The sequence below is a fragment of the Fundulus heteroclitus genome, unplaced genomic scaffold (genome assembly GCF_011125445.2).
Source record: "Fundulus heteroclitus isolate FHET01 unplaced genomic scaffold, MU-UCD_Fhet_4.1 scaffold_9.2, whole genome shotgun sequence".
NCBI classification, from domain to species: Eukaryota; Metazoa; Chordata; class Actinopteri; order Cyprinodontiformes; family Fundulidae; genus Fundulus; species Fundulus heteroclitus.
The window spans coordinates 812,504-839,400 of record NW_023397361.1 but is presented as its reverse complement, the minus strand read 5'-3'; the positions used below and the strand labels follow the sequence as shown (position 1 = coordinate 839,400).

General features: G+C 40.7%; 1 protein-coding gene across 7 annotated transcripts in view; it reads right to left on the bottom strand.

The window, feature by feature from the left end:
* Positions 1 to 356: 356 nt before the first annotated feature.
* The window catches only part of LOC105932125 (spermatid perinuclear RNA binding protein), a 110,281-nt gene continuing 83,740 nt past the window's right edge, over positions 357 to 26,897 (bottom strand). For 3 of the 7 annotated variants that reach the window (XM_036134712.1, XM_036134711.1, XM_036134713.1), the window contains exons 10-19: positions 25,818 to 25,915; positions 24,224 to 24,329; positions 22,232 to 22,315; positions 21,553 to 21,761; positions 18,405 to 18,557; positions 17,333 to 17,467; positions 16,714 to 16,854; positions 15,004 to 15,163; positions 13,242 to 13,295; positions 357 to 6,123 (exon numbers count right to left, since the gene is read on the bottom strand). In XM_036134712.1, the coding sequence (XP_035990605.1) occupies positions 6,029 to 6,123; positions 13,242 to 13,295; positions 15,004 to 15,163; positions 16,714 to 16,854; positions 17,333 to 17,467; positions 18,405 to 18,557; positions 21,553 to 21,761; positions 22,232 to 22,315; positions 24,224 to 24,329; positions 25,818 to 25,915 (1,235 nt within the window). In that variant the 3' untranslated portion in view covers positions 357 to 6,028. Of the gene's footprint in view, positions 6,124 to 8,978; positions 9,531 to 13,241; positions 13,296 to 15,003; positions 15,164 to 16,713; positions 16,855 to 17,332; positions 17,468 to 18,404; positions 18,558 to 21,552; positions 21,762 to 22,231; positions 22,316 to 24,223; positions 24,330 to 25,817; positions 25,916 to 26,897 lie in introns of those variants that run through there. The other 4 variants (XM_036134716.1, XM_036134715.1, XM_036134714.1 and 1 more) reach the window with 3 other exon arrangements.

The following is a 26,897-nucleotide window of genomic DNA, read 5'->3' as shown; positions in this document are numbered from 1 at the left end:
TCTCTATGAGTAAATACATTCTACATAACAATCACTACAGCAACAGTGTAAATTCCCCAACAGAAATGTTTTGATCATTTTTCAGGAGGAGCTTCAACAATCAGCGAACCAGGAAGTATGCAGCGACATGCTCGATGGGACTGGAGTGTTGTGCGTTTGTGAGTGTGTGAAACAGCCACGCCGTCGTCCTCCGACACAGATGCACCCACACACACTCGGGGTGGGGGGGGGGGTTTAGGGGGGGGGGGGACTCCACGAGTTCAGCAGTTAGTCAGGTTACTTTGCTACATTCATTGAAACATGAGATGGGAGGGTTAAAAGGTGGCTCGCAGATGGGCCCTTCTGAATGCTTCTTCATCCCTTTTAAAGCAACAAATTGTTTTCCTTCAGAGGCTTTATATGGGAGTTTTTTTTTTTTAATTAGATAACTAGGCATTTCTTATCCTCAGTGGGTTCATACTGCATCATTTCCAGACCTTTTGCACATCGTGTAGTGCACACACCTCCATATCGTACATATGGCTCATAGACATGCAGACTGATCCGATTTGTGCAACAAAGGCATTCAAAGTCTTTGGTGTGTCGATTAAACCTGTCCCGGAGAACAAATAAATCATTTTCCCAAAGATTTCTCTTCATCAACAACTTTAATTTGTTACCTTCTTAAGTATGACAAAAACTGCAAAATGAGCTCCGAACAGAACCTAGGAGAGAAGGCTCTCAGAGCAGCTAAACTACTGAACATTTTTGCAGCATCCGAAAGCTCTCGTGTGTCGTTAGAAAGCCTGAACGCCTCCCCGTTCCCTCCCAGCCGTGACCTGTTATGTACAGCGCTACACACCGCCCCTCATAAAGCACCATGATAATAAAAACAGAGCAGGTGGGGATGCATTTTCTTCGCTATACATGGCTCAAATCCTCAGGAACAAAGTCCACGCACTTATACAATCCACAGAGCCGAGGATATCACATCATTTATGTGTGCTTGGTTTTTAAAAGCTGACATATTTACATTTGATTGCAAGTGTGCTTGTTTGTGTCCGTTTGCATACGTCTGTGTGTGTGTGTGTGTGTGTGTGTGTGAGAGCATCAGGTGACCCTGAGTATGATGTGAAGGTGTATTGCTCGTGCGCAATTTGTGCTTTTTTTTGTAGAATTTGTTGAAGGGAAGCGATGATTTGGCTGTTTGGAGAACCGTTGCTTCAGCTGACGAAAAGGGAACAGCACTTTATCCACGCATACAGCTTTGTCCAACATGAGGAGTCAGACTCTGTTCCCATGTTGGAGATTAGTCATTTTCTTGTTTCTGTGACTTTTGGATTAAAAATGACAAAACAGCTTTTTGCTTTATACCAAGATTGCACACTCACACCAAGCAAGATATCAGATGTAAATCAAAGAAAATCTTATTCCTTTTCTATGCTATGTATATATACTTTAAAAAAGCAATAGATTTTTTTTTCTAGGTTGACTATTAAATCACAAACAAGTTGGGTAACTAGTTGGATAATTTAAATGAAATAAAAACAGCCCAGTTCCTTACTAATCTAACACATTGAAAATGTGAAACGGAGCTGGAGTCTTAGACAAACGGCTTTTTGTTTTGCCTACAGGTTGAAACCTTCTTGTAATATTTCACTTGCTCAACAGTTTTCCAAGCCTCAAAGCGCTTTCAAACTTTCTCCTTGGACGTTGGCTGCTATTTCACTCATTTTATGTCCAATCTTTATTACTGGCCATGGCTGCATGTTTGTGCATTGTTTGTTTTCAAAAAAAGAAGAAAAATCCAGGCTTGATGCATGTCATCTACTCATTACATTTTCATAACTGAGTGCCCAAATCCTTGGTTTTTAAACGAGGATCAAATCTAGCCCAGGTAATTGTGCGACTTTTAGTCCCAATCATGTTTGTGTTAAATGTTACAAAGGAAAATATGAACAAATTATCTGTGACTTACAGCCAACAGGCACCCAAAGTAAGTTAGATTCATGAATCAAGCACCTCAGGAACATTATTAAAAACTTATTGTAAAAGAAACATGCAATGGAGAACATTTCAAGAACTCCCAGTATGTAGAGGCTGACAGTGGACCAGCAGCAAAGCGCTAGTGACGACTGATGTAGATGTGAAGTCAAAAACCTCTACCTGGGAACATCAAACTAAACTCAACTGTGTTTTAGTTCTAAATTGGGGAATCTGTAAGATTAGCTGAACGGTCAGTGATCAGTGATCAGGCAAAACAAAGTTTTATTTGCAAGACAGTCATATTGGAGGCCACGTGGGATTTTGAGGTTGGGATTGGTGGGAAATCTCCAACTTGACATTCTGATTTTTTCTGAACATTTTTGTCGCTTTTTTTTCTACTTCAATCTAGGAAATACGAACCTCTGGATAAAAACTTAACTGATAAAACTGCAACTTCAAGTTAATAAAGCACTGCTCATAGGATTTTTCAGTTTTTAAGACAACACTACAAATCAAGAAATTCACGACTTCTTGTATCTCTGTTTAAAAATGTTTGAGAAGATCAATTAAAAAAACATGGCATTTGGTATTAACGTTGGAAAACCCCTGAATGCAGACTACGCTTCTCGAAAGAGCGCAGTATCCCTTAAGTGTTTTATTGCATGACCAATTTTGTTTTTTTGTTGTGCACAAAGCGGCCAAAGTCCAAAGAAAGATTTTCAGTTGTCTGATGAGACATTGCTTAAAGACGAATACAAAGCTTCAAAGTCTGGTTCAACGGAGGCAAAATGCAAAGAAATGATGGATGACTCAAGAATTATGCCCAGTGCTGTAGACTGTAACCCAGTTTTACGGCTCCACACATTTCTCTATGAACTCTAACAGGCGACACACATTGGGACCTCTGCCTTCTGCAGCATATTAACACCTCTTTGACTGAGGACGAGCCTTGTTCTGGACCTTCCCCCCCCCCCTCTGGACCACCTGTGCCACTTTTAGGTCGCCCGTGTTTGTCTGAGCTCTCGCTCTGCCGCCTGTCCTCTGCACGCGCTCGCGCAGCCGGCACGGCGAGAGCACGGGGTCACGAGTCAGGGTGACTCCTCCTACGTGTCTGTTCAGTCCGAGGGGAAATGAAAAGGTTGCTCACTGAGGTATGACTGTCTGCCTTATTAATGAGGGCCATCTGGGGCGGAGAGCAGGGGCAGAGAGAGGGGACTGTAAAGAAAAAAAAATAACTAAGCAGACAGAGAAGGTCTGTTTTAACACAGCCAAGTGTTATAGCAGGCATGTTAAGTTCCCATAAGACCAAGGCAGCACTACAGCACTAAAGCGGACCTTTGAATATGGTTATCTCAAACATTATCAGTTATTATTCAGCAGATCGTGCTCTCCCATTAAGTGTCGGTATCTACATTGTGCCTCTGATACCTTTATGAACTCAATTCATTACAAAGTCCAGCTCTTATTTGGCCTACTGTCTTGAAAAATTTATTTCAAGGCTTTCATCGACTTTTTCCTCAGATGTCCTTCCTGATAAAGTTAAGCTCCATAAATCAAAGTGGTGCCCAGTTCAGAGTGAGCGAAAAGAGATTCAAAGCCATCTGAAGCCCGTTCCCTTCCATTTTTTTCCTGTGCTGACTGACGTCTGGTTTCGGTTAAAGACAAGAAAAAAAAATAAACAATCGGGACGAAGAGCTCTGAGAAAGATGCAACGCCACTAAGTTGCCAGTTGCAGAGTTCGCCAATTCAGAATACAGTAATATCTACCAAAAATAACCTATGATTTTAATCTATAAAATACTCAGGATCTGGTACGGCCAATTTATTCAAATGACCACTTTTGATAAAATATAACTGAATACGCAGAGATCCTACTTAAACTTTTACTATTTTCGAATAAAAAACATCTTAAAAGGAGAGCTAAGCAGTTCTGTTTTTAAATTGGGGCTTTGTAGAATAGTTATTAGTAGTCAATATTCTATTTGGGGTAGAGAGCCATCAGAAAATATCGGTTTGTGAATTTGAGGGATTCTCACCGGCACCTAAGAGCAGATCAGGCTTGCTTTGCTAATCATAAACAACTCAAGCCACTTCAAATGAATATGTGATTCACACTCAGTGGGTGGGAGGGAGGATGTCCTGCTGCCACTTCGACAAAGAGCCAGAACAGAGAAAAGCGAGGCATTCAAACATGCACCTCAGTTACAGCTGCCAGTCAACGCAGCATGTACAGTTACAGACCATTACCGGAGGGGGGAGTACCTTAAAAAACATGCAAACTTCCCTTGGTGAGGTCCTGAGCAAGATTTGAAACTTTTACCCACCAAGTAAGAGCTCAAACCACCAAACCCATAGAGGAAGTCGATCAAAGTTTGGATGTCCAGACAATTATGACGACGGCGTGAAACCCATGCTGCTAAACACGTTAAGCGTATCCGGTCTGTTTGAACATCATGCTAAAGTAATGCAGAGGAAACATCCGTGACATTTGGTCTCGCTCGAACTGAGACTTGAATCGTTAATGGAAATCGCTCTCTGATTCTGCCTGCAGACAGATACTGACTACTGATAACTCCACAGAATCCCACTTCAGAAAACTCTGCGTTCTGGATCAATTTTACTATAACTTTTGTAATTTTCCTTCCTTTTTAAATTTTTTTTTACTTCCGACGGCGAGTACAACATATTATTTCAATACCTACATGGTAAGGTAAGGGAACAGGACTACAGAAGAGATAGAATTGGGCTTGAATCTCCCGTCACACAGAAATGGCCAAATATTGCCTCCCATTCTCTTTGAATATTTCCATTTTTCTATATCTGTGATTAGTCTGTCAGTAGCTTGTGCTTTATGCTCAGTGGACCTTTTTCTGCATCACCGCCAGCCAACAGGGAAGCGCTGCAATGATGACAACTGAAGAGTGTGTGTGAAGCCAGCTGTGCTTTTGGACCCTATAAGGCGAGCGAGACGGAGCTCATGATTGTTCTGGGTGTTGATAGTTGCGTGTCCATGAATGGCGGCGGGGGGGGGGGAGGAGCGCGCACATTAGAGCAAACACATACATTAAAACACACATACAAAGAGTGCTTGTAACAACGGTGTTCCCTGCCAGCAGTGAGACTATAGAAAATGTGCTTTCTGACAGGCAAAAACTGTGGTTTAGAGTTGTGTGTACAGCAGGGCGCGCCTCTGGTCCGGGGGCCGTGTAAACACACCGCGGGCGCCAAAGAGCGCGCTCAGAAAGGCTCAGATAGACATCAAAGACAGAGGAAAGGAGGAAGGAAGGAAGGAGAGTAGGAAGCATTAATATTCTACTAGCACAAGATAATAGGAATACCAAAGATAATATTGCATTTTCTAGAACTAGCTTCAGTTGCTCAGTGTATATAAAACTGGAAGAAAGCTATGCTGTGATATTACAGTTACATTTCACTTTATAATTCTAAAATATTTTATAACAATAATTAGACTTTATAGAGTATTTACATAGGTACATCATTATATATTAATGTTATCATCATCAACACATTGTTATAGAAATACACCATAGGTACATGTGTATATAGTCCTGTTATAATCACACATATACACACACACACACACACACACTGGATATACAATCAGAATCAGCTATTGCAATGCTGTGTTGAGTAAACCTCTGTGGGACATTCACATCTTCTCAAGTAGCTTAAAGAGACGAGTTCGGGTGTATTGCTATACGAAAAGACCAAAGTTCAGCCTATTCTTGCACGTTTCTCGTAAAATCCGAGTATTGCTTTGCGTAAAATTTGCTCTCCTCTGAGGAGGATAATCTGGGCGGAGAGGGAAATAAAAACCAGCGGCTCTCAGTCAGCAGGTAGGATCGTTTCTCTGATTGAACTGAAACTGCTCCGAGTCCGTGAGCGAGTCGCGCCATCCGCCAGGACAGAATAAAAGGCGACCTTGCTCAGACCGACCGACAGACAAACAGGTGGACGAGTGCGCAGCCAGGTGTCCAGTGGGTAGAGAGACAGAAAAAAAAAAAAAAAAAGTGTGAAGAGTGCACCCAACAGCTTCCTGGCTTTAGAAGTCAGAGAAGAGATCCTGCGGACCGAGGTGAATGATAAAAGGAGCGATGGTACGCGGCTGGTAGAAAGGATTGTCAATGAACAGACCACCTGCAGTGATGAAGAGCAGAGAAAAAGAGGGATGCACCGATTAGTACAAGTCTAAACACTTCCCTTAAAGATTAATGCACTGACGTTTATTCAGCCAGTTTTATTCTGTAAAAATAAAGAAATATTAGCTGTGAAAACTGATGAAAAATAACATTCAGGTGACAGAATGAAGCCTCTTAAGTTTTGTTTCCACTTTAAATCCTTAAGCTGTTTTCTTATGACATATTTACCTGCATATATAAAAATATGTATTTTTGTGGGTCCATTCGTGTAGAAATGAAACACATTTCTGTCTTGGACACATATATGAAATGTGTATATCGTTTATGAAGCAAACCTATTATATATTATTCACGTCTATAGGGATAAAGGTGTGAACTGTACGGAGGGCTGGTCCATAAGTTACTTCAGCAAGATTGCCATGGCTCTCTTTTTTATACGTTATAAGATCCTCACCATCTTTCTGTTCCAGGTTCTTCATGAAGTTCATGTGAGCCCAATAGTGAATTTTAGCTGAAATCATCAGAAGACAGGGTCTGCTGTACTGCCACTTTAAACATTCAACATGCTGAGATGAGGGAATCTTCACAAATTAGGTAATTGTTTTGCTTTTTTGGCCTGTTGTGCACCTTCCCACTCAGAAAATGGGAGGAGCTGCAGAATACAATACTCTTCTAATACAATGTCTATTGGGGTAAAATGGAATAATTGGGGTTTTATATGAAGACTGTACCTCCTCTGGACCTTTCTGCTACCGCTTGTTGAAAATAGTGAATAACAAAGAACTGCAATATACGGTGTGCATGGGAAGCAGAAAATAAAACACAACAATGCTCAATTTGATCCCCGAATGCAAACCTACATGCATATATAATCACAACTTCAACCTTCACCAGCGCAGACAGAGTGTCTGCATAGCGTAGTGGTGAATTAAGTATACTTTTTGTTGCAATATTGCTACAATACGTGCGTAGGAGTGACACAAATGTGTGTGAAATATTAATGATGTCTCCAAGTTACAATTTGACACTTGCGTTGCTGTGGTCACAATATGTCAACTAATGTGTCAGATATACAACAAGCAATTGTGAATATTTTCTTCACAACCATGTCTAGCGAAAGTGTAATGGAGGTATTAGATTGAGATCTGGGCTATTTTCTGGCAATGTCAGTGGGACATTTCTGAAATAAAAGTTGTTTTTTTAAATAATTTTCCTTTTCCTTTACATAAAAAGATTTATTACAGTGTAGATATATTTTAATGGTAATTTAGTTTTTTTCCACATCATTAACCATGCCTTAACATTTTCTTTAATACTTTATGGTTGGTTCAATATAATGTTGAGAAAATGAAAATGGAAAGAAATTGATGAGGCATATTTGCAGGGCTCCTAGACAATTTTCATGTAAAAGCTTCATATATTTGTGGAGTTCCTGAGACGTTGAGATTAAGACATTAGACACACTCGCTGACATTCTTTGGGTCTGAATTTAGATATTTATACAGTAAAACACAGCAAAACCCGCTTTCGTCAATCAGGCAAGGAACAACTGAAATAAGAAACATAAGCATTAAATAAAAGAACAAAAGAAGGACACAAAATGTGTATGTAATACAGTCTAAAATACATAGAATTTCCAAACTCATTTTCTTTTTCCATACATATCCAGACCTGGAAACAACAGGCATCAAACTCTAAAGTCTTCCATATTGTGTAGGAAACCCCTATATTTGTCTCAATATTAATCAATTTATTTTCTTCTATTTTGCAACATAGACGGTCACATCCTGGAGACACTGTAGGAGGTGAAAGAAAAATGTTCACTTTCAAGGCTTGGGGCTTAAGCCCCTAATGTGTTAAATAAAATGAAAAAGACTTGAACAAATCCTGCAGGGTAATGTTCTCTGAACTGCAACCTAAACCAGATGAAAAACAGACAGACTTCGCAGCACAAGCAACAGATGGTAAAACATCCTCAACCGTGTAGATTTAAAAGGACAGTTCGGACGAAGACAACGATTTATGACCAGCTGGAGCTCAACCAACCATTGGACAAGACACTGAATCTTCTCATCCAATAGGCTTCAGCGGTAATAATGGAGATGTCGTCGGGGCGGGGGTGGTTTTATCTCTCGCTGGCTGGAAGAACTAGCCGTGGTGAAGAGCCAACATAACTCTTTCTCGACTGCCGCTGAGCTGTGACTGCAATTTGAATTGCCCTTTCATGTTAAGTCATCAGAGAGGGTTTACTTCCGTTTAAATATGACTAGATATCAGACGAATGAAAAAAAAAACATACACAGAAAAAAAACAACACACAAACACTGGCAGTGAAGTGCAGCTCTTTTTCCAGCATTTCCATAAAGCTGAGATGTCTTCATGTCAACAAGGCAAAAAAAAAAATGTCTGAGCAGAATAAACATAATTCTGATTATGTGCAGAAAAAATCCAACGTAAACAATGTAAATCACCAAAAACAAACAGAAAAGAGTCGTTTTCCATTGCAGTATATACAAGCTTTCCAAACAGTAATGAGATTGTGCAGATGATTGCAAGATATGTCTCCCAGGAGCTTTCTGAATTCATCAATTGTCTTCAAGCCTTTTTCTCCAAATATCTATGAGCTGCAGGTCAAAAGGATGTATTGAGCAGAGCTGATTTCCATAAAAAGACTGACATTACATCAAGGAGGAGACTGGCATTCTTAGCTCCTCGTTTAAGTACTCTGAGGTGTAAATCTTTTCTTCAGGAGGAAAATTGGTGAATCTCTGCTTATAATGAATCCAAACGGCTATAAGGAGTATAAATTGAATGTGTTGAGCCACCATCAGTTTAAAGGATTCAGATCCGATATAGAACAGGCACCGTTCAGCTTTAATTTGAGCTTAACTTTATTACATTTTCAGCATCTTAGATACACTCCTATACATCCTTCACACAGCTCGCCTCCTTTATACACAGAAAATGTGACTTAAATGATGAGTTGCGAAAGGATATCCTCTTCTTAGCAAAGAACGAACAAAACGATAAAAAGCTCTTACGGTTATTTATATATAATTTAGACTCAAAGACTGAGGTAACATTTCACAGTACAAATCCTTCAAGTTTTATTTCATTTAAGAACCTGCAGATTTTAAGTTTTAAAAATTTTAAACAGTAAGAAAACAGAAAAAAAAAACTCTTATACAAATCATCAACTCATTTATAATCCAGATCCCATAATAAAGGGTGTAGAAAAAAAAAGGAAAAAAAAAAACAAAACAAAAATAAACCGAGTTTCCCTTCTAGAAAAAAAAATAGCTGGCTGGATTTGGTATGTGTGTCTCTTGTGCTAAAAGAAGTAGTGGGGGACGGGGTAGGCGGGCACTTTCATGACAGGCAACAGAAGCATTCTCTTGGGCAAACCTAGAGGGGAGACACGAGAAGAGCATAGCTCTGCATGAGTGCCGGGCAACACAAAAAAAAATAAATAAATAAAAAATACAAGAGTCTCTAAGCTCACTGTAGCACACACTATGCTGTGGGTATGCTCGACAAACACCTGGCAGCTCACAAGCAGTCCTCCCAGATGGAGGGGGTGTTAGGGTGTGAAAGCAGGCAGGAATGTTTGTGCACGAGGTGACAGAGCTCATTAGTGGTTAAACGAGCCAAGAAGAGAAGAGCGGAGTTAAATAGGAGGAAAAGACCTGACTTTTACATATGTAAAATAAACAACAAAACAAGAAAAGACATTTTGACTAATTATCATTTTTTAACAGCTACATTTTATTGAGATCTGAAATATGGTGACCACAAAGAAGGTTGCAAATGGATAGGGGCCATTTATTAAAAGGATATTATGGTTGATAAAAGTCACAAATTGGTGGCTTCTAACCTCATTTATTTTAATGTGCAGAGCTATTTCTGCAAAAAAAAAAAAAAAAAATCAAAACTTGTGTATTGGTTACCAGAGAAGGAGCGTTCGACGTTCGAAATAGAAATAGAAATTTAAAACCAGATTTAACATTTAGCATCTCTGGTTGTTTCGCACACAGTGGGTTTATTGCTGCAGGGGATAAATGCAATTTAGCTAATGTCTGCTGTCAGGCCGTTACTGTTACTTTACAAAGAGCAGAAAAGACAAGATTAAACTCAGTAAGGACATTTGATGTAGCACTTTCTTGTTTGTATCTGACAGTGACTTGAATTTAAATCTCATAGTTAAGATCAAACATGCACCAATTAGCATTTACAATTGTATGTTTTGAAAAGCTTTGAACTGCCAATATCATTTTTGATTGTTTTCTTTAATAACTATTAGTTAAGCAGATATAATAGCAGCATTCAAAATACCATTCTGTATATTAATCATTTATATTAAGAGCAGGGGCGACATGAAACGATCTGTGAAAGACGAATTGCTGTAAAACAGGGTTTTACAAATATCCTTAAAAACAAAACTAAAATGATTACGGAGTTTACCTTTCTAGCTTTCTTTAGCATCTTACATTAGCTATTAGTGCAGCTAGCATTGCTAAAACATTAGGCTAGGAGTTTATCCCTTAAAAAATGTAGACCTGAGAAATTCAAAGAGCTGAAAACATGTTCAAACCCAGCTATTACAAACAGGTGTTAAAAAAAGACCAAAGGGAAAAAAAAAATAGTAACTTGGCTGTAATATGTTTAGCCTTCCTGTTATCTGCTAAAGTCGCTCGCATGTCTTAAACGTTATAGAAAAGAAAGCTTGCTTAAAAAAAGATTCTGATACTTGGGGGTCTGCACTGGCTAAACACCTCTAACTTTTAACTCTCCACTCAGCAAACAGCATCCAGATTAAAGGTTGTAAGTGTATACTAGTTCAGTGTGTTCACTGATTGGGAAAGAGGCAGGAGTTTCTCACACCCTTCTTTAGAATCAGTTTAATGATTGAAACATGAAATAGCAGATTTTAAACCATGTTGAGTGTATTCTCTCATCCCCATTACATCTATCTCAATATCAAAGCAAAATATCGTACATAACAAATAGTAACTGTAATAAATGTAGTGGTGTTATTAAATAATTTACCAATACATTATATTTTGTTGGATACTGTCCGTTTTAAATCATGTTAGATATTTGACGGTTAGTTTTAATTTCCATATTACGATTAAACTGTCTTAATTGTGCCCAGTGTTTTCATTCGGTCCGTCCACGCCGAGTTGCAATCATTTCAGATCAAACTAAATCTGAGCTCATAATCCTGGATTGTAGAGGGAAACTGAAGGAATACAGATTGAAGTTGTAATGTCAACCCAGGGTTATTTAAAGATGCAACCACACTTACAGATCTCAACAATGTTTTACAAACAAAGAGGGGGAAAAAAGATAAAATAAAAGCAAAAGACTTCTTTGAAGGACACCTGAAGAGTTTGCACTGTCATGTAGTGAAGACCGGTATAACGGACTGACAATATACACTGAAAATTTTAATTTTCTGAATCTTCCTTCATGTACGACATTATAGATAGTTTTATCTAAAAATCCCAACAAATATATATATATATATATATATATATATATATATATATATATATATATATATATATATATATATATATATATATATATATATATATATATATATATATATATAAATAAAAGGAAGTTTTTTTAGTTATTCTAATCACTGACAAAATGGAAACTTATTGTAACTATTTTTAAAATGTATGTCATTTAGGGGCTTTTTGTTAAGTGGGAATGTAGACTTTTGTTAATGCGGTTCAAACAATGCATGAATGCAAAACACCATTAAAAAAACACCAGAAAAGAAAGGCCCACATAGTAATAATCACCAGAAACTAGAAACATTTCCTCACACAGCTCACTCTGTTCATACTACTAACTCTCATAGATCTTAACTTTATCACTTTACAGGATTTTACACTTTAACAGGGCTTGGTACAAGTTGTGGTACATGACATGCACACAGTAGAACAATATGATCCAAAGTAATCTTTGTATTTATTCCCGTTCATTATCTTGTCATGTTTAGTTGACACACTGTATGTAAACCACGGGTTTTAAACAACATGTGCCAAATGAGTACGCAAACAAACACTAACTCAGCTGTCACGATAACACATGCAAACTGTGCAAATTCCAGGAAAATGAAACAGTCTCCACAGAAACCTTCGCTCAACCTAATGCAAACACAAAAACTGAAGATCACTTCATGTTCAGGGCTGCTGGATTCTCAAGAGAGCGTACTAAATGCCTGCCGGAGGCCTCGGGCCGGTTTCTCCAAGCACACAGAGCCCTTTGAGACGCACGGCCGTGAGGACGGCGAGGCCTCCGAAACGCTACATAAGTGTACACAAGCTGAACAAGGCTGCGTCTGTTGAGGTAAATACGACAGCGTGAACCTGGGGACCAAAGGGGAGGACTTGGATTGAATACTTATGGCAGTAAAGGTCAATGTGGACTTAAACTTTGAGCTCCTAAATGTCTGAATATGATGAAGGTCCAAGTGACCAGTCAAGAGGGTAAAAAAACGGGAGCTGGGCTGCAGCAGCAAAGATCTTAGACTTAGACTTTATTTATTGTCATTTTGTATACACAGAGTGCATACAGAACGAAATTTCGTTTTCACACAGCTCAGAAAGATTGCAGTGACTCTACAGGATACCTTGCAGTGAATTACAGTACAGGATAAAGTGCAGTGATAAATCGCAGATAAATCTACTTATCTTATAGGGAAGAAGGGAGAACGAGTTTGCTATTTTCTATTTTCCTTAAAGAAACACCTACGTGCAAGGGACATTAAATACATTTTCAGTGAAAGTTTTAATTAGAGCACAAGATGCTCAAGAGGAATGTAGAGCAGGACAGTAACCCATAGCACAGACAGATCCATGGCAGAAAAAGACAAGGAATCAAGCTCAGCACATTAACAAAGGTAAGTTTAAAACCCACATCAATCTACAGTTAAAGTAAATTTGGGAAACTGAAATAATGTGATGCAAGAAGCACAAAGAGCTGAATGTTACGGATGTAACACCCAGTGCTGCACTCATTACTCTACCCCGATATGTTAGGGAGGAATGGAGTTTACACATGAGGGTTGGGGGGTGAAAAGAGGCAAAATGAAGCACGTACCGTATGCAGGAGCAGCTGCTGCAGCGGGGCTGTAGCCGTACGGCGTGCCGAAGCCTGTTGAGGAGAGGTTACAGGGTCTAATTCAATCCTGTACTGGTTTGGTTCCAAGCTAAACCTCCCACCATGTTCAGTCAGGGACTCTACAGGCGTCCGCAAAAAGTTTTAACACCGACATAGAGCTTGTTTTCCTACAAAGTTCACTGCTGCAGAGTTAGATCTGTTTGTTTGACGTTTCAGCGGTATACTGAAGTTCAGTTAAGTTTCAAAGGCTTTCATTAAAGGGACAGTGTGTAACTAATTTGGCTTTTAATTAGCAAAAATCAAGTATTGCTTTTATGAATACATATTCTGGCAAAGTTTAATAGCCTCATATCAATAATGAAAGGGTTCTCATAGCTTAGAGTTAGTAGTTTATAAATACATAGGTGTCGGTGCACCACTGGGAGGTGTCCCCTTTGGGCTTCTGAATTCAGAAGCCAAAAGGGGACAAACTAGTCAGCCATATACGTTTTCCCTATCTGTCTTCTATATGAAGACGTGCTGTCAGTGGAGGAGCTGCATAAACAAACAAAGATGACCGTAGATCATTCTATTTGCCGGTTTCTGTGAAATAGAGGACCATCCATACTCTTTGCCCCGTGAGAGGGAAGAGAAAGTAACCAAGAAAAGAAAAAGATGTAAAAACCGGGAGAAAACCAGAGGCTATATCAGCGCAGCTATTATTACCAGGTGGAGATAATTCATGAGGAAGTGGCGATTCAAAACAAACGAGGAGGTTGCAGCTTTCTGCTGGACCGGTAAGTAAATTCAACATAACGGTGAAGTTTATTTTGACTTTATGTTAGAAACAGTGTAGAGCAGCAACTACTCTGTCCTCCCAGCAGATTCGGCTAGTTTGTTCGTCTCCCTCTCAGGGAGCATCTTAATGATTTGATAAATGATTGGTTGGGGTGCAATAATTAATAATTAATAGCTGAAGTCGCTCGCCTAAAAAGCCCTTTGATGCAAAATGATCATGTTTCCTCAGAGGTAACCGGAGCGGCCAAAAGAGAAATGTTACCAAACACCACTCGCTTTTAAGGCAATCCTTCGGCTCCAATCCAGTAAGGATGACAGAGTGATATCAGCTGCTCAGTCCACATTAACATTTTCTCACGGTGCCAGCAGGTCATTTTTGGGGTGTGCGATTCATCCGATCCCTCCTCACAACGACCTCCATGAAAACTGGAGCAGTGACGTTTGTGTAAAACAAGATTTCTCATTCCTAAAACTTTTGCCCATGACTGCACAGTGGCAGCAGGCACATGTGCGTACGTAAACATAAGCCTGAGTGGGTGCTGTGTTCCCCAAGATACAATACAAACTGCACAATAACACAAGGTCACAGGGAGGTTCAGTGCCAGAATGAGACAGAAAACAAATTCTGATTACAGAGAATAAATAAGGAAAGATTTGTTTGACATGCTGTCCTCTAGGCTGCTGAGGGACATTAGCGAACGTCTGTGATTTTTCCGTTATTACGACAGGGAAAGAAGGGATGTTTGTTTTTGATTTTTCCTGAATAAGCAAGCAGCATAACGCAGAAACTAAAGAAAACTAAAACTAGTGTGCCAAATGTAAGAAATAATATAAAATTATTTACTAAATCGGAATTCTCTACAGGTGATGAAACAGACGAGGATGAAATAGAAAAAAAAACTATAAGGCAACCTCCCTGAACCTGGCTACAATGCATTACTTTTTCCCCCTGTTTATTCCTTACCCGGTGTGACGTATCCAGGTGCAGCAGCGCTGACGAAGGCTCCTCTCGCCAGCGCTGCTCTTCCTCTTCCTCTTGCTACCTGTGCTGCTACTGCTGAGGCCGCTGCCGCCGCTGCCAGTGCTCCTTTGGTCTGCAAATCAATACGCGGAGGAAACCATGTCTGAGCGGGAGACATATTAGGTCAGATCAACCTCGATGTTGCTGTACAAATACAGTCCGTGAAAACTGTTAAAACCCTCTTGAACTTTTTCAAATTGCGTCTTTTCATAAATCATCAATTTATTTCATTGGGATTTTACGTGACAGACGAACACAAAGCAGTGAATAGTTGTGGCGTGGCAGGAAACTGATACATGGATTATGACAAAACAAACACTAAAAATGTGTTTTGCATTAATATTAGGCTCACATTACTATGATGTCCCTACAAATTTCAGTGCAACTAACCGCCTTCAGAATTAAACTAATCAGCAAATATTGCCCTTCTTTGTAAAATAAATATTTTTTGTAAAAACAAAGCCATTCTCTGAAGGCCTCAGAGACTTGTTCGTGAACACTAATGAGTGAGCGGCATCATGAAGACCAAGGAACAGAGGAGACAGGTCAAGGAGAAGGTTGTGGAGCTGTTTAAAGCAGTTCGGTTAGAAATCAACATCCCTAAGCTTTGATGTTCCCACAGACCACCGTTTAATCCATCATCTTGAAATGGAAAGAGTACGACACAACGGTAAAACCGTCCACCTAAACTGACAAGATGGACATGGAGAGCATTAATCAGAGAAGCGGCGCTTTAAGGGACCTTCGGAGATCCGCGCCTGGTGGGAGAATATTAGTTGTGCCGTTGAAGAATATGGTCTTTATGGAAGCTTGGCAAGAGGAAAGACATAGAAAGCCTCAACAAGTCCTGTTGGCGGTTTGTCATCGGACACACCAACAATATTGAACAAGGTGCTCTGAAAATGTTACCAAAGAGGCAAAATGCTATCTATGATGTAAAGCGTACAAATACACATCACCCTAACACACCGTGCCCCACATGGTGGTGGCAGCATCATGCTGTGGGGAGGCTTTTATTCAACAGAGACAGGGAAACTGGTCAGAGTTGATTAGAAGATGTGGAGAAGTTAATAAAGGCCAGTCCTGGATAAAAACTCGTTAAAGGCTGCAGAGGACTTAAGACTGAGGTGGAGGATTACCTTCCAGCGGGACAACGATCGTAAACATAGAGCCAGAGCAACAACAGCTTTAGAGTACAGGGTTTTGTTAAAATGGCCTAGTCAAAGTAGAGAGGAACAAACAAGTCTTATTTTCCTTCCACCTCACAATTATGCACTACCTTGGTTGACCTATCACATGAAATTTCAATGAAGCACGCTTAAACTAGTCTTTATGTTACAAAAGCAGAAAACATTCCAGGGGTGTAAATACTTTTTTTGCAAGGCACTTTGTGAAATGAAATAGCATACAGGTTTAAAGGGAGGTGAAGGAGAGTATCGACCTGCTTAACTTGTGAAAACACATCAAAGCGTTTTATTGATTCCAGTTGGCTGAACAGCACTGATAAACTGGCGCGTCTCGTTTATACGCCATCATTTCGGGCTTCCGAAGATTACATAAAAAACGAGCGTCCGGGCTGTTTTGTTGCCGTTGTTTCAGATTGAACGGGGTTGCCCCCGGTGTCAGGTATGCAGTGAATGTGTGTCTCATTACCGGTGGCAGGATCTTTTTCTTCTTGTTCGCAGCCGCGTTGGGACCCGAGAAGAGTTTTTCCAGGGCTGCCAGAGCAGCGCTGGCCTTTGCTACTTTTTTGTTGGGGCCCGCCCCACGAAACTTCTGCCCATCGACCTCCACCTAACGTCCAAAAAGAAGAAGAGAGTCCTCAGGATGCGAGGCGAACCCACGCTCTATGATTACTGTCACATAAAAGAAGCACCATGTTCTAGCGAATGTATTTAGATGTCTAGTCTTATCCTGTTGAAGGCCTTTTTAGCTTGACATCCATTTACTTTGCAGAAGCGACTAAACTGTGTGTGTGTGTGTGTGTTTGTTGTGATTCTGTCTGTAAGATTCGCTGAGCGGACGGCATGTTTAGGGATGCCCCGCTATCGAGTAGACCTGCTAATCAATCAGCAGAGCGATGGAGCAGCCAGGCGTGTTGGAAAACAACCCACCCCGCAGAGAACAGGCCTGCCTCAGGAACCAGGCTGACTGATTGGGGGGTGCCGGCTGATCAGCCCGCATCTGATTGTGTTTTGCAGCCCAGCGTGAGCCTTCCTGAGCCGCGTGGGCGAACGTGTTTAGGTCCGTCCGTCGACGCGGCCGCCCTCACCTCCATGACGAAGCGTTTGTCGTGGCTGCCTCCGCTCTCGGAGATGAGCTCGTATTTGAGGCCTCGCCGCTTCTCGTTTAGCTCCATCACGGGATTCTTCCCGCTGGCCGTTAGGATGGGACCCTGAGTTCGTACCTGGGGTGGGGGTTGAAAAAAATAAATTCATACGAAGCAGCTTTCCTGGTTTGTTAGAAAACACGGCCTGACGGTAAACCTGGGAGACGGAGTGTAACATGCAAAGAAAGTCACTGACATGAAGGGAAGTGAGCAGAGCGTGACAGCGACGATCTAACAACTGTGCAGAGAGCCCTGATCCCCTTCATGTGCTTAAGCACGTTGTTTTTGCTGCATTTGGGAGGCTGCATTTCAGACTTTACCTTAGAACTGAAGTTATAGTGGAACAGGGTTTCACAGAAAAATAAACTTTTTAAATAATTAGAATCTAGAATGTGGAACTGGTGTAACACTAAATATACCTTTTTTAGTAAGAAATATTAAAACATCTTAAACCCTTTTTTTTTTAAATATTGTTTTTTATAACAGGGCATGGGGGTTTAACACCATTGTGCTCTAACGCTCCAAGCTTTAAAGAAATACAGAGACCTTTGGTTGTGATACCATCTTCATTTTCTTTTCGTTTCAAAATAAGCTTAACTGTGTGGTTGACATGACAGTTTAATTATCTCATTATGTGAAGATATCAGGGGTTCAAGCTTGTTTTGTTACGACACTCGTTTCGTAATGTTGTCATTTCGAGATTAGAAGACCTCAGGCTTGTTTTCTTGCTCTAAGGAAGGGGTTCAGGCTATAATTCAGCAGAAAAAGACTAATTTCCAATTAGTAAGCAGGGTCACCTTTATTTCCTTTTTATCTTTATGAAAGACTACACCACTAAAAAAATACCGCTTTGATTACGTTTCTTCGTCTGATCTGATTTCATGGCAGTAAGCAGCTAGACTTTTTAAAGATACATTGTGCTAATTTGCCCTGTCTTAACAAACCAGATGCTAGCATCCTAAAAATCTGGCCCTGAACCTCTTAAATGCGTAGATCCAGTTTTAAAAATCCTCACCTCCAGCGTGTTGGAGCCGTCTGAGGAGTGAGTCGGGTTATTGCTGGAGTGTGAAGACGTCTCACTCTTCCCCTCGCCGTCAGACTTCTCATCTGAGCTCATGGGGTCCAGATCCGAGTCGAAACCTGTCGGGTAACCCATCGCCTGGAGAACCTTGGGTGGGAATGCAAACATCAAGACAGTGAAAAATCAGCAGCAAAAAACTAATTTTTTTGTTTCAAGACTTTTAATACAGAGAGGAAACACGGTACCGTTTGTATAACGCTAAGTTTTAGTTTTAAAACAGAACGCCCAGCTCAAAGCTGCAAAGCTATTCTCTTGTGGTGTTATGCACTCCAGCGCAGCAGCAATTTGCAATGAAAAACTACACAAAAGCTGTGTGGAGTCATATAACCCAACTGTTTTAAACAATCAACAGAACACAGAAGTAGTTTAGAAAATGATCCAACGGCGGAAAAAAAAAAAAGAGCGGATTAGTTTCTGCTTGCAGTTGATGATTGTGTCACAACTGGTGAAGCAGTCGCTTGAGTCCGGTTGGCTGTGAGATGGAATAACAGATGAAAAAGGTGAACCCTCTACAAGGAACGCAGTGAGTGAGAGGGAGAATAGAAAAAAGGAGAAAGAAAGGGAGAGAGAACCTTTTACGGGAACATAGCGCATGGAGGATTATCCCGGCTCTGTGGACTGGAGAGCCTTTTTGTTCGCTAGCACTTTGGGATTACATGGATTTGCCCACATCCATCATTTCTCCCACAAACAGGAACACATTTGCTGATACATAAAGGTGGTGCAGCTGCTGACGCTTTAAAAGTTTTCCAGGTAGCCATTACTAACAAAGTACAGATTTTAATTCACCAACTGTGGTCGTCATCTTTCACAGCAGTTTAGCTTAGCAGGAATTGAAAACCAGAGGTAGTCTTTTTTTATTATATAAAAAAGATCTGGGACACATTTTTTTCTTTTTTCAGGCATTTGGGATCAATTTTGTTTTAAAAATGCACACCATTTATGATTCATGTGAAAATCATAAAAATTAAATGAGTTAAATTGACAAACAAGATTCCTAATAGAGTCTGTTTTTATGTAAATAATCCTAATGGTTCAGTAAAATATGAAAATGCCACAGGAATTTGGTAAAAACCTATTTGTGATCATTGAAGGAGTATAATTTAGTTTAAATTGTATTGAGCAGTCAGGGTTGTCACTACAATAAAGTGCATATCTGTCTATCTTTTTCAGCTACAAGTTATGGGAAAAAAACAAGAACTGGAGTCTTAATTGTTGCAGGGATTAACAGTGAAACGTTTATTATTATAATTGAGAAATTGATCTGATGGACAGAGTTTCTAACCATGTTTGCAGATTAAACTAAAGACTGACTGTCAGTCGCAAAAAATCCAACATTGGGTTGGCAGTCATGGATTTTGGCTTCTTTCTGTGAAAAGACCTGGTTAAAAAAACAGGTTCAAACAAAAATAAAGTAATTATACAGCAATCTTAAGTAGGCATTGGGTATTATCTGATTCCCAGAGTATGATAACTGAGTAGATTTATATGGTGTTAGCATTATGGTATTTAAACAAAAGGTTTAAAATAAATTGGTTTAATCCAAAACAGAAAAGAAACAAATATTTTCAGAAATGTATCAAATTATTCCTGAAAATTAGCCATCGTCTCAGTGAGCTTGACCTGTATGAATAAAGGTGGAATAAAACTAGACACTGTCACAATATAAACACCTTGATCGTTAGAAGTATGTTATCATTTCTGTTCTTTATAGAGAAACATAAGCTCATCACAGCAGGTTAAATTGTCTGGTTTATTTGTTTGGGTCATTAGCCTGAACTTAAGCTGCTGAACAGGCCTTTTGGCTCTAGCTTGCCAGATGTAGTTTGAAAACAGCTTTACCTAAATTAGAGTGATGGATGACACTCCTTTAGTTTTCAAGGCACTTCATGTACCTTGATACTATTGCTGTTCTGAATAAACGCAGACAAAGTACCAGGTAAAAAGGCTTACTACTTCCCCAACTTAAAAACTTTAGCCTTGTAGTAAAGTAACATTGGTGAGTGGCGGTCTGGACACAAATGGTGCCCTGGGCCCCTTCTGCATAACTTGACCCTAGCCAAATGAATTTCGCTCCGCCTAGCTCCACTCATCCATCTGGAACAGATCCATAGGAATGGTGTTTCAGAAGGCTGAAGAATTTATTTTTTAAATGTGTTTGCGGCTCTACTGGCACACGTTTTATTGACAGTGAGCTGACAGGAAGAGGGGGGAAGACAGGCGGCAAAGCGCCGCGGGTTGGAGTCGATCCCGGCCGACCGTGTCGAGGACTAAAGGCCTCCTAACATGGTTTGCGCTAACCGCTCCGCCACGGGCGCGCCCTGGAAAACAAAACTTGCCAAATCCGGTCGGGAGAAGGGCGAAAACATCGTTTCCACCAACAAAAGCCTTCAGAGCCGTTCTCTGATGTTCTTTTAATGAAACAATATTAGGTAGATTGGACAACATGGAAGAAATAGCAGCATCAATGTTAACGCTTGCTTCCTCGACGAGCCGCCATTGCTATCAAAACAGTCTCACGTCATGGTCGCTTCTCCACTACGTCACATCTATGAAACTCCAGCTCTGCGTCCTGATTGGCTGGACAATAAAATTGGTTGAAGAAATCACTCTCTATGGGAGAGGTCCCAGATGGATGTAAGTGGAGCTAGGCGAAGCTAAGTGGAACGAAATTAAGCTGGCTAGGGTCAGGTTACCTTCTGCACCCTTAAAAAAAGAATTTAACTACGTAAAAGTTTCGTCAAAAGAATCGTCCAGTTCAGGATCGATCAGGGAAAAACATTGTACATTTTAAAATAAAATATATGCAGTATAGATTCAGTGCCATTAGCCGATAAATCAGCAGCTTCTTACTGTGCTTACACGGCTGAGCACCTGCTTACTACGGTAATGCAAACAAACAGTAGAAAACTCCTCAACTTCTTTTTACTCTCAGCTGCCTTTGCCGCCCCCTGTGGCGTCGCACCCTGAACAGCGGTCAATATCAGCCACGGATAATCTTACACTTCCAGCAGGTTCTACCTGTCAGGCAGCTGCCCAGTATCCCCCCCAACACACCCTTTACTGCATTTTTCCACATCACCTTGACAGCAACATGGAGCTTGGCTGTCTTCTTGGAGGATCCGGACGCTTCGTAGACGGTTCCGTCCACATCCACGGACATGGTGAAGACCGGGGCGTGAACCGGCCCCGACTGGGACAGCAGGCGGTACTGCAGCCCTGGTCGGATCTGGTTCAAGCGCATCAGGGCGTTCATTGGCTGGTTGGAGTCTATGGCTTTGCTGTCGAGGACTGCGGCAAGAAACAGATGGAAGATTGTGGCATTGAAAAGTAGATTTAATAGCGGTTTGTTAAGCGATAGCAATTAGACAGAAAAGTGACACGTTCAACGGTAATGCACTAATAAATCATGCTCTGTAATGCGTTTCTCTGTAGCTGGCAGTTTGCATGATTATTACAGATGACTTCATATTTTTCTCCTCATTAGATCACTGTATCATGTCACTGCATGAAGCAAGAGTGAAGGATGATTGGGTGTCTGGCTAAAACGTTAGCAATCAATACTATTGATCCGCCTCCGGGGAGCGAGAGGAGAAGACAAAGATGGAGGAAAAATAAAGATGTTCTAAAGAGAGGTTAGACTTGTCTGTGGAAAAGAAACAAGAAAAAATCATGCATCCAAACTTTTTATCGTGCATTAAACGTTTGTTGGATACAATATACCTGACGCTTTCTAACAATCAGATTGTTTACTATCTCACCTTTTCTAAGGTTCCTCTTCATCTTCTTAATTAGGTCCTTGTCATCCATTGTTCCATCTTCATATGGCCTCTTTAGCCCTAAACCTAAAAAGGTGGAGGACACAGAAGCAGAGCGAGTTAAAAAAATCAATCTTGCAGTCTTGTTCTGAGAACCTATATACAACGGTACAAAAGCTTGACAGAAAGACAGCGAGGCGATGTCACGTAAAACAAACAGCGAGCCAAGGATGAGACGGATAAACTCGCAGATAAGATAAACAGAACCGACAGGCGGGCCAGAAAACAGTCAAACAAAGAGGAAGACATGCAATACAAGCCCTTCTGCCACTCGCACCTTAATCTGTAAATGCCTCGGCAATTTTCCATGTCAGCGACATGAGATATCAAAAGCCCCCCCGAGTCGATTTTTCATTAGAATCACTTTGGAAATGTGCCAGCTCCATATTTTCTGAGATTTCTGTGAGTCTTCGTCTGATACGAGCACCGGCAGAAACATTCCTGCGTTCCTTTGTGCCGTACACAAATATTCATACGGTGAATTGTTACAGCAACAAAACCTCAATGTTTTATCGGGATTTATTTAAGAGATCAACAGGAAGTAGCACATAATTATGAATTGGAAGGTAAATGATGTATGGTTTCCAACATGTTTCCAAAATTACAACCTGAAAAGGTTTGGCTTCAGTTTGTATTCTGCCCCCCTAAGTCACAATTTTCATTGCATTAAATTACCTTTCACTGCAGCAAGGTCTTTGACAGGAAAGTATTTAACAGACTTTCCGCCCATTTTGTCTCTGCTGAATAGCTCAAGCTCAGTCCGACTGCATGGAAAGCGTCTAATGAACATTTTTAACGGGGTTTAGCTCTGGACTTTGACCGGGCCATTTACCACACAAATCTGTTTTGAGCCAAACCCCTCATAGCTCTGACTGTATAATTGGGCAACATTTGTCAGGCTTTACTTCAGAATTACTCTGTTTTATCTGTATATCTTCCCCTTCGATCAAATGGAGAAAAACATTCCCACAGCATGATGCTGCTACCTCCATGTTTCATCATGGGGACGGTGTTTTCAAGGAACTTTGCTTGTTTTCTGTTGCACATTTTGTTGCATGTAAGGTAAGCATTTCCATTTCTTCTGACATGATCCATTTTTTCACATGTTTGGTATGTCCCGTACAAGGACTTTTAGTGACATTCTTTCAACAATGGCTTTATTCCTGCAACACCTGCATAAATGCAGGATTCAAGGAATGGACAAATAATAGTTGACCTGCTGATGGACTCTCCCACCTGAGCTGTGGAACCCTGTAGCTCCTCCAGAGATAAACAGAGGCCTTTTGGTTGATTGCACTGGAGTTTTATCAAAGGATGCTAGAGAATGGGGAATGAATACAAACTGAGGCCATACTTATTTTTATTTAGAAAGAAATTTGAAACCCACACACTCTTTTCCTTCCACTTGAGAATGACACAATACTTTGTTGATTTATTACCTAAAATACCAATAAAATAAGTCGAAGTTTGTTGCTCGAAATTAAAAAGAAAAAAATGTGGAGGGGGTTGTGGAGGTTCAGGAGATTTAAATGCTTTTCCAAGGCATCGGGAAAGCAATTTCATCAACGCAGGACAGAAGCACGTCAGTGTTTTTATGCCGCTTCCTTTATCAACTTTATTGATGACGCTATCAGTGGTTGATGTTACAAAACCATCCAATATACCAAGACTCATGTCTAAGGTGAAAACATTTAACATACCATTAGCTGACCCAAGGACCAAGGTATGTTAAAGCCCGAATAAAAACAAAAGCCAGAACAATAAACATTGTAAACCAGACAGAGGGAGAGAGAGAGAGAAAAAACTAAAATATCTATGCGCTCTGGCTAACACTTTAAAGATGTGTGGATGAAAGCCAGAGACGCATAGGGTGAAAAGAAAGGAAGAAAGCAGAGCAGGCAGGTAGGCAGGCAGGCAGGGGAGATGGGTACACACCTTCTTTATCAGACCAAGGATATTTCTGTGATGGTTTATTTGAGGGAAGAGGCTCCATCTCTAACACCTTGTAGATCTGTCCAAATGCCATGAGTCTGAGAGCATGCTGCCGAATGCAAAACACAGCAGACATAAGGGATGGGTGGGGGGGGGGGAGGTGTGAAAATGGATCAAATCTAATTAAAGCCCATTTCACAATAACAGTATTTGCAGTTCTCATACTGGACAAATAAGTAATTAATCCAGCGGTTTAGAAATGTGTGTGTCCTCATTGTGCGTCGTTGTTAGGAGTGTTTCCCATTGGAACATCTCTGCTTCGACATTTCCATCCATCCATCCATCCATCCATCCATCCATCCATCCATCCATCCATCCATCCATCCTCTTTGATGTACAGGAGCAGCAGCTCTTCTTAAACCCCCCCCCCCGCCCCCCATTGTTTCCAAGCCTGCCTATTATAAGCGACTTTGGGCTTGTTTATTTTTTTCTGAAATTGCTTGTAAATTTCGTGAGATGCGAGTTGCATTCTTTGGGCTACTTTTTGACAATGACGTCACTTATTTAGGCTCTAAAATAAGCAACTATAAACAAGGGCTATAAAGAGGCCTGCTGGTGCCGCTGCGTTAAAGACGACGTTAGCTAGCTAAAATATCCGTCCGCGTATACACCCCCTCTTTTATTACCCTCTGGGAGAGAGGATAATTAATCAGCCCTCCTATTTTGTTGAACAAAAGCAGTTAAAAACATAACAGAGGTATGAATAATCTTGATCTCAACTGTTTTTGTCGTCTTATGTCTGGAAAATTGCTCCTTGTAGCTGCCACATATTCTAATTTTATACAGGGATTAGACACCAGATATCACATCCAGGACTGACCCAACCACCCAGTTAGTGGTTTTATGACAAACGATCCTTTCTGAAACAGCAGAAAATCGTCAGGCAATTGGATGCGCATCCTAAAGATAAACACCCGTGTTTTAACATATGTACCCAAAAGATAATCAAACTGCACACAGCGGCCCAGCTAAATTTAATCCATCAAGGAGGCAGAACGTGTCAGATATTCATGATACCTGGTGTGGCTCATTGACAGAACAGCTCTCTCATTCCTATCAGCTCTTGTATCTGCCTCGGCACAATTATCCCCATTGACATTCCAGCCTCGTCCTGGCTGCCTTCAAAGGAAATGGACGGCAGGATTCACTAAGCCATGCGGCTCAGAGGCTGCCCTGCTCACTCGAGCGTGTGTGTGTGTGTGTGTGTATGTGTGTGTGTGTGTGTGTGTGTGAAGACAGACGTGCACGCACACACACAGCCGCTGTCCTCGGGGTGTCGTAGATGGATTTATAGCTTGCAATGCCAACAGTTTCCCACACCAATCTTTAAAATGCAGCACCACACAGGCTCAGTAGTGTGCGTGTGTGTGTGTGTGTGTGTATGTGTGCATACAGAGCGTGTGCTTGGGGTGATGCTGAGGTCTGCCTGTCTGGTAATTGTCGTGCTGCTTACTTATTTCCAGAGTATGAGAGCCTGGGACTAGCATGGCTAAGGGATAGCAATGGTGTCTGTAAACCGTGGCTTGTGTGAGCGTACCTGTGCTCCGCAGGTGATGGCCTCGGCCTCCTGGTCTGTCATGTTGGCAAGAGTGTCTGTGGGCTCTTTCTCACAAGGGTCATGTAAACCCGGACCCCCTAAAGAAAGTGGCAGAAGACGCACAGATGTAGACAAAAACAAAGTCTATTGTTGTTGATCACATAAACTGGTGTAAAGCAGGATAATTTAACGCAAGTTGCTTTGGATTATCTGTAGTTCTGTCTACTGGAAGCTATAATCGGCTCCTTTGACATTTCGGTGTCAAAATTTCCTACTTTTCGGGACCAGTTTTTGAAGATTTTCGGTTAGTTTTTATGGACGTATGAGAACAAAGAAAATTGCCTAATTGGCCTTGGTCGATTTATTTTCACAGTCCCCTTCAGCAGTGTGGTAAGTTGCTTTCGCTGTGTCTTTGAAAATGAGGCAACTCTTCTGGAGGTTTGTCGATGCAGAGATCCAACAAAAAAAGCCTCAGCTAACCAGGAGAAAAGGGAAAATATTTGTTTGGATGCCGCTTTCAACGGATATGCTGAAGAAGTTAATTGGTCTGCTGCTCTACAAGTCTCTGGTCCACCTGCCACGGTTGAGTGACTATCGGCACCAAGGGACAATCTTCCACCAGCCTTCAATCGTCAGATCAAAAGTTTGTTTGAAAAAACATGTGATTAGAGAATGCTGTGACTGATTTTTTTCTACCTTTGTGCTGTTATTGGCACTTACTTTCGCCTGTGTATATAGTCGTCTTTTGCACAGTTTTTCTGAAGTCCTAGCCTCCAAAAATAGAAGCTAGGACTGCAGAAAATTATTATTTTAATTATTATAGGTTCACATTTCAAATGTGAAATTAAAACTTCATGAGCAGTAACAAAATTTATTCTCATAAAATAATGATAATGTACTAATAATTTTGTATTTTTCTTTTTTGCAGTAATTATAAACCAGAAACAGAAGTTCAGGTATCATTTTACAGCCATAGTAATAAAATATGTCCAAATTGCAATTTTATCCGTAGTTCACAAAATAAAAAAGAAGGAATTTTAATCCTTTGCTTTACATCTAAGTCTTGTTGAAAAATCTTGT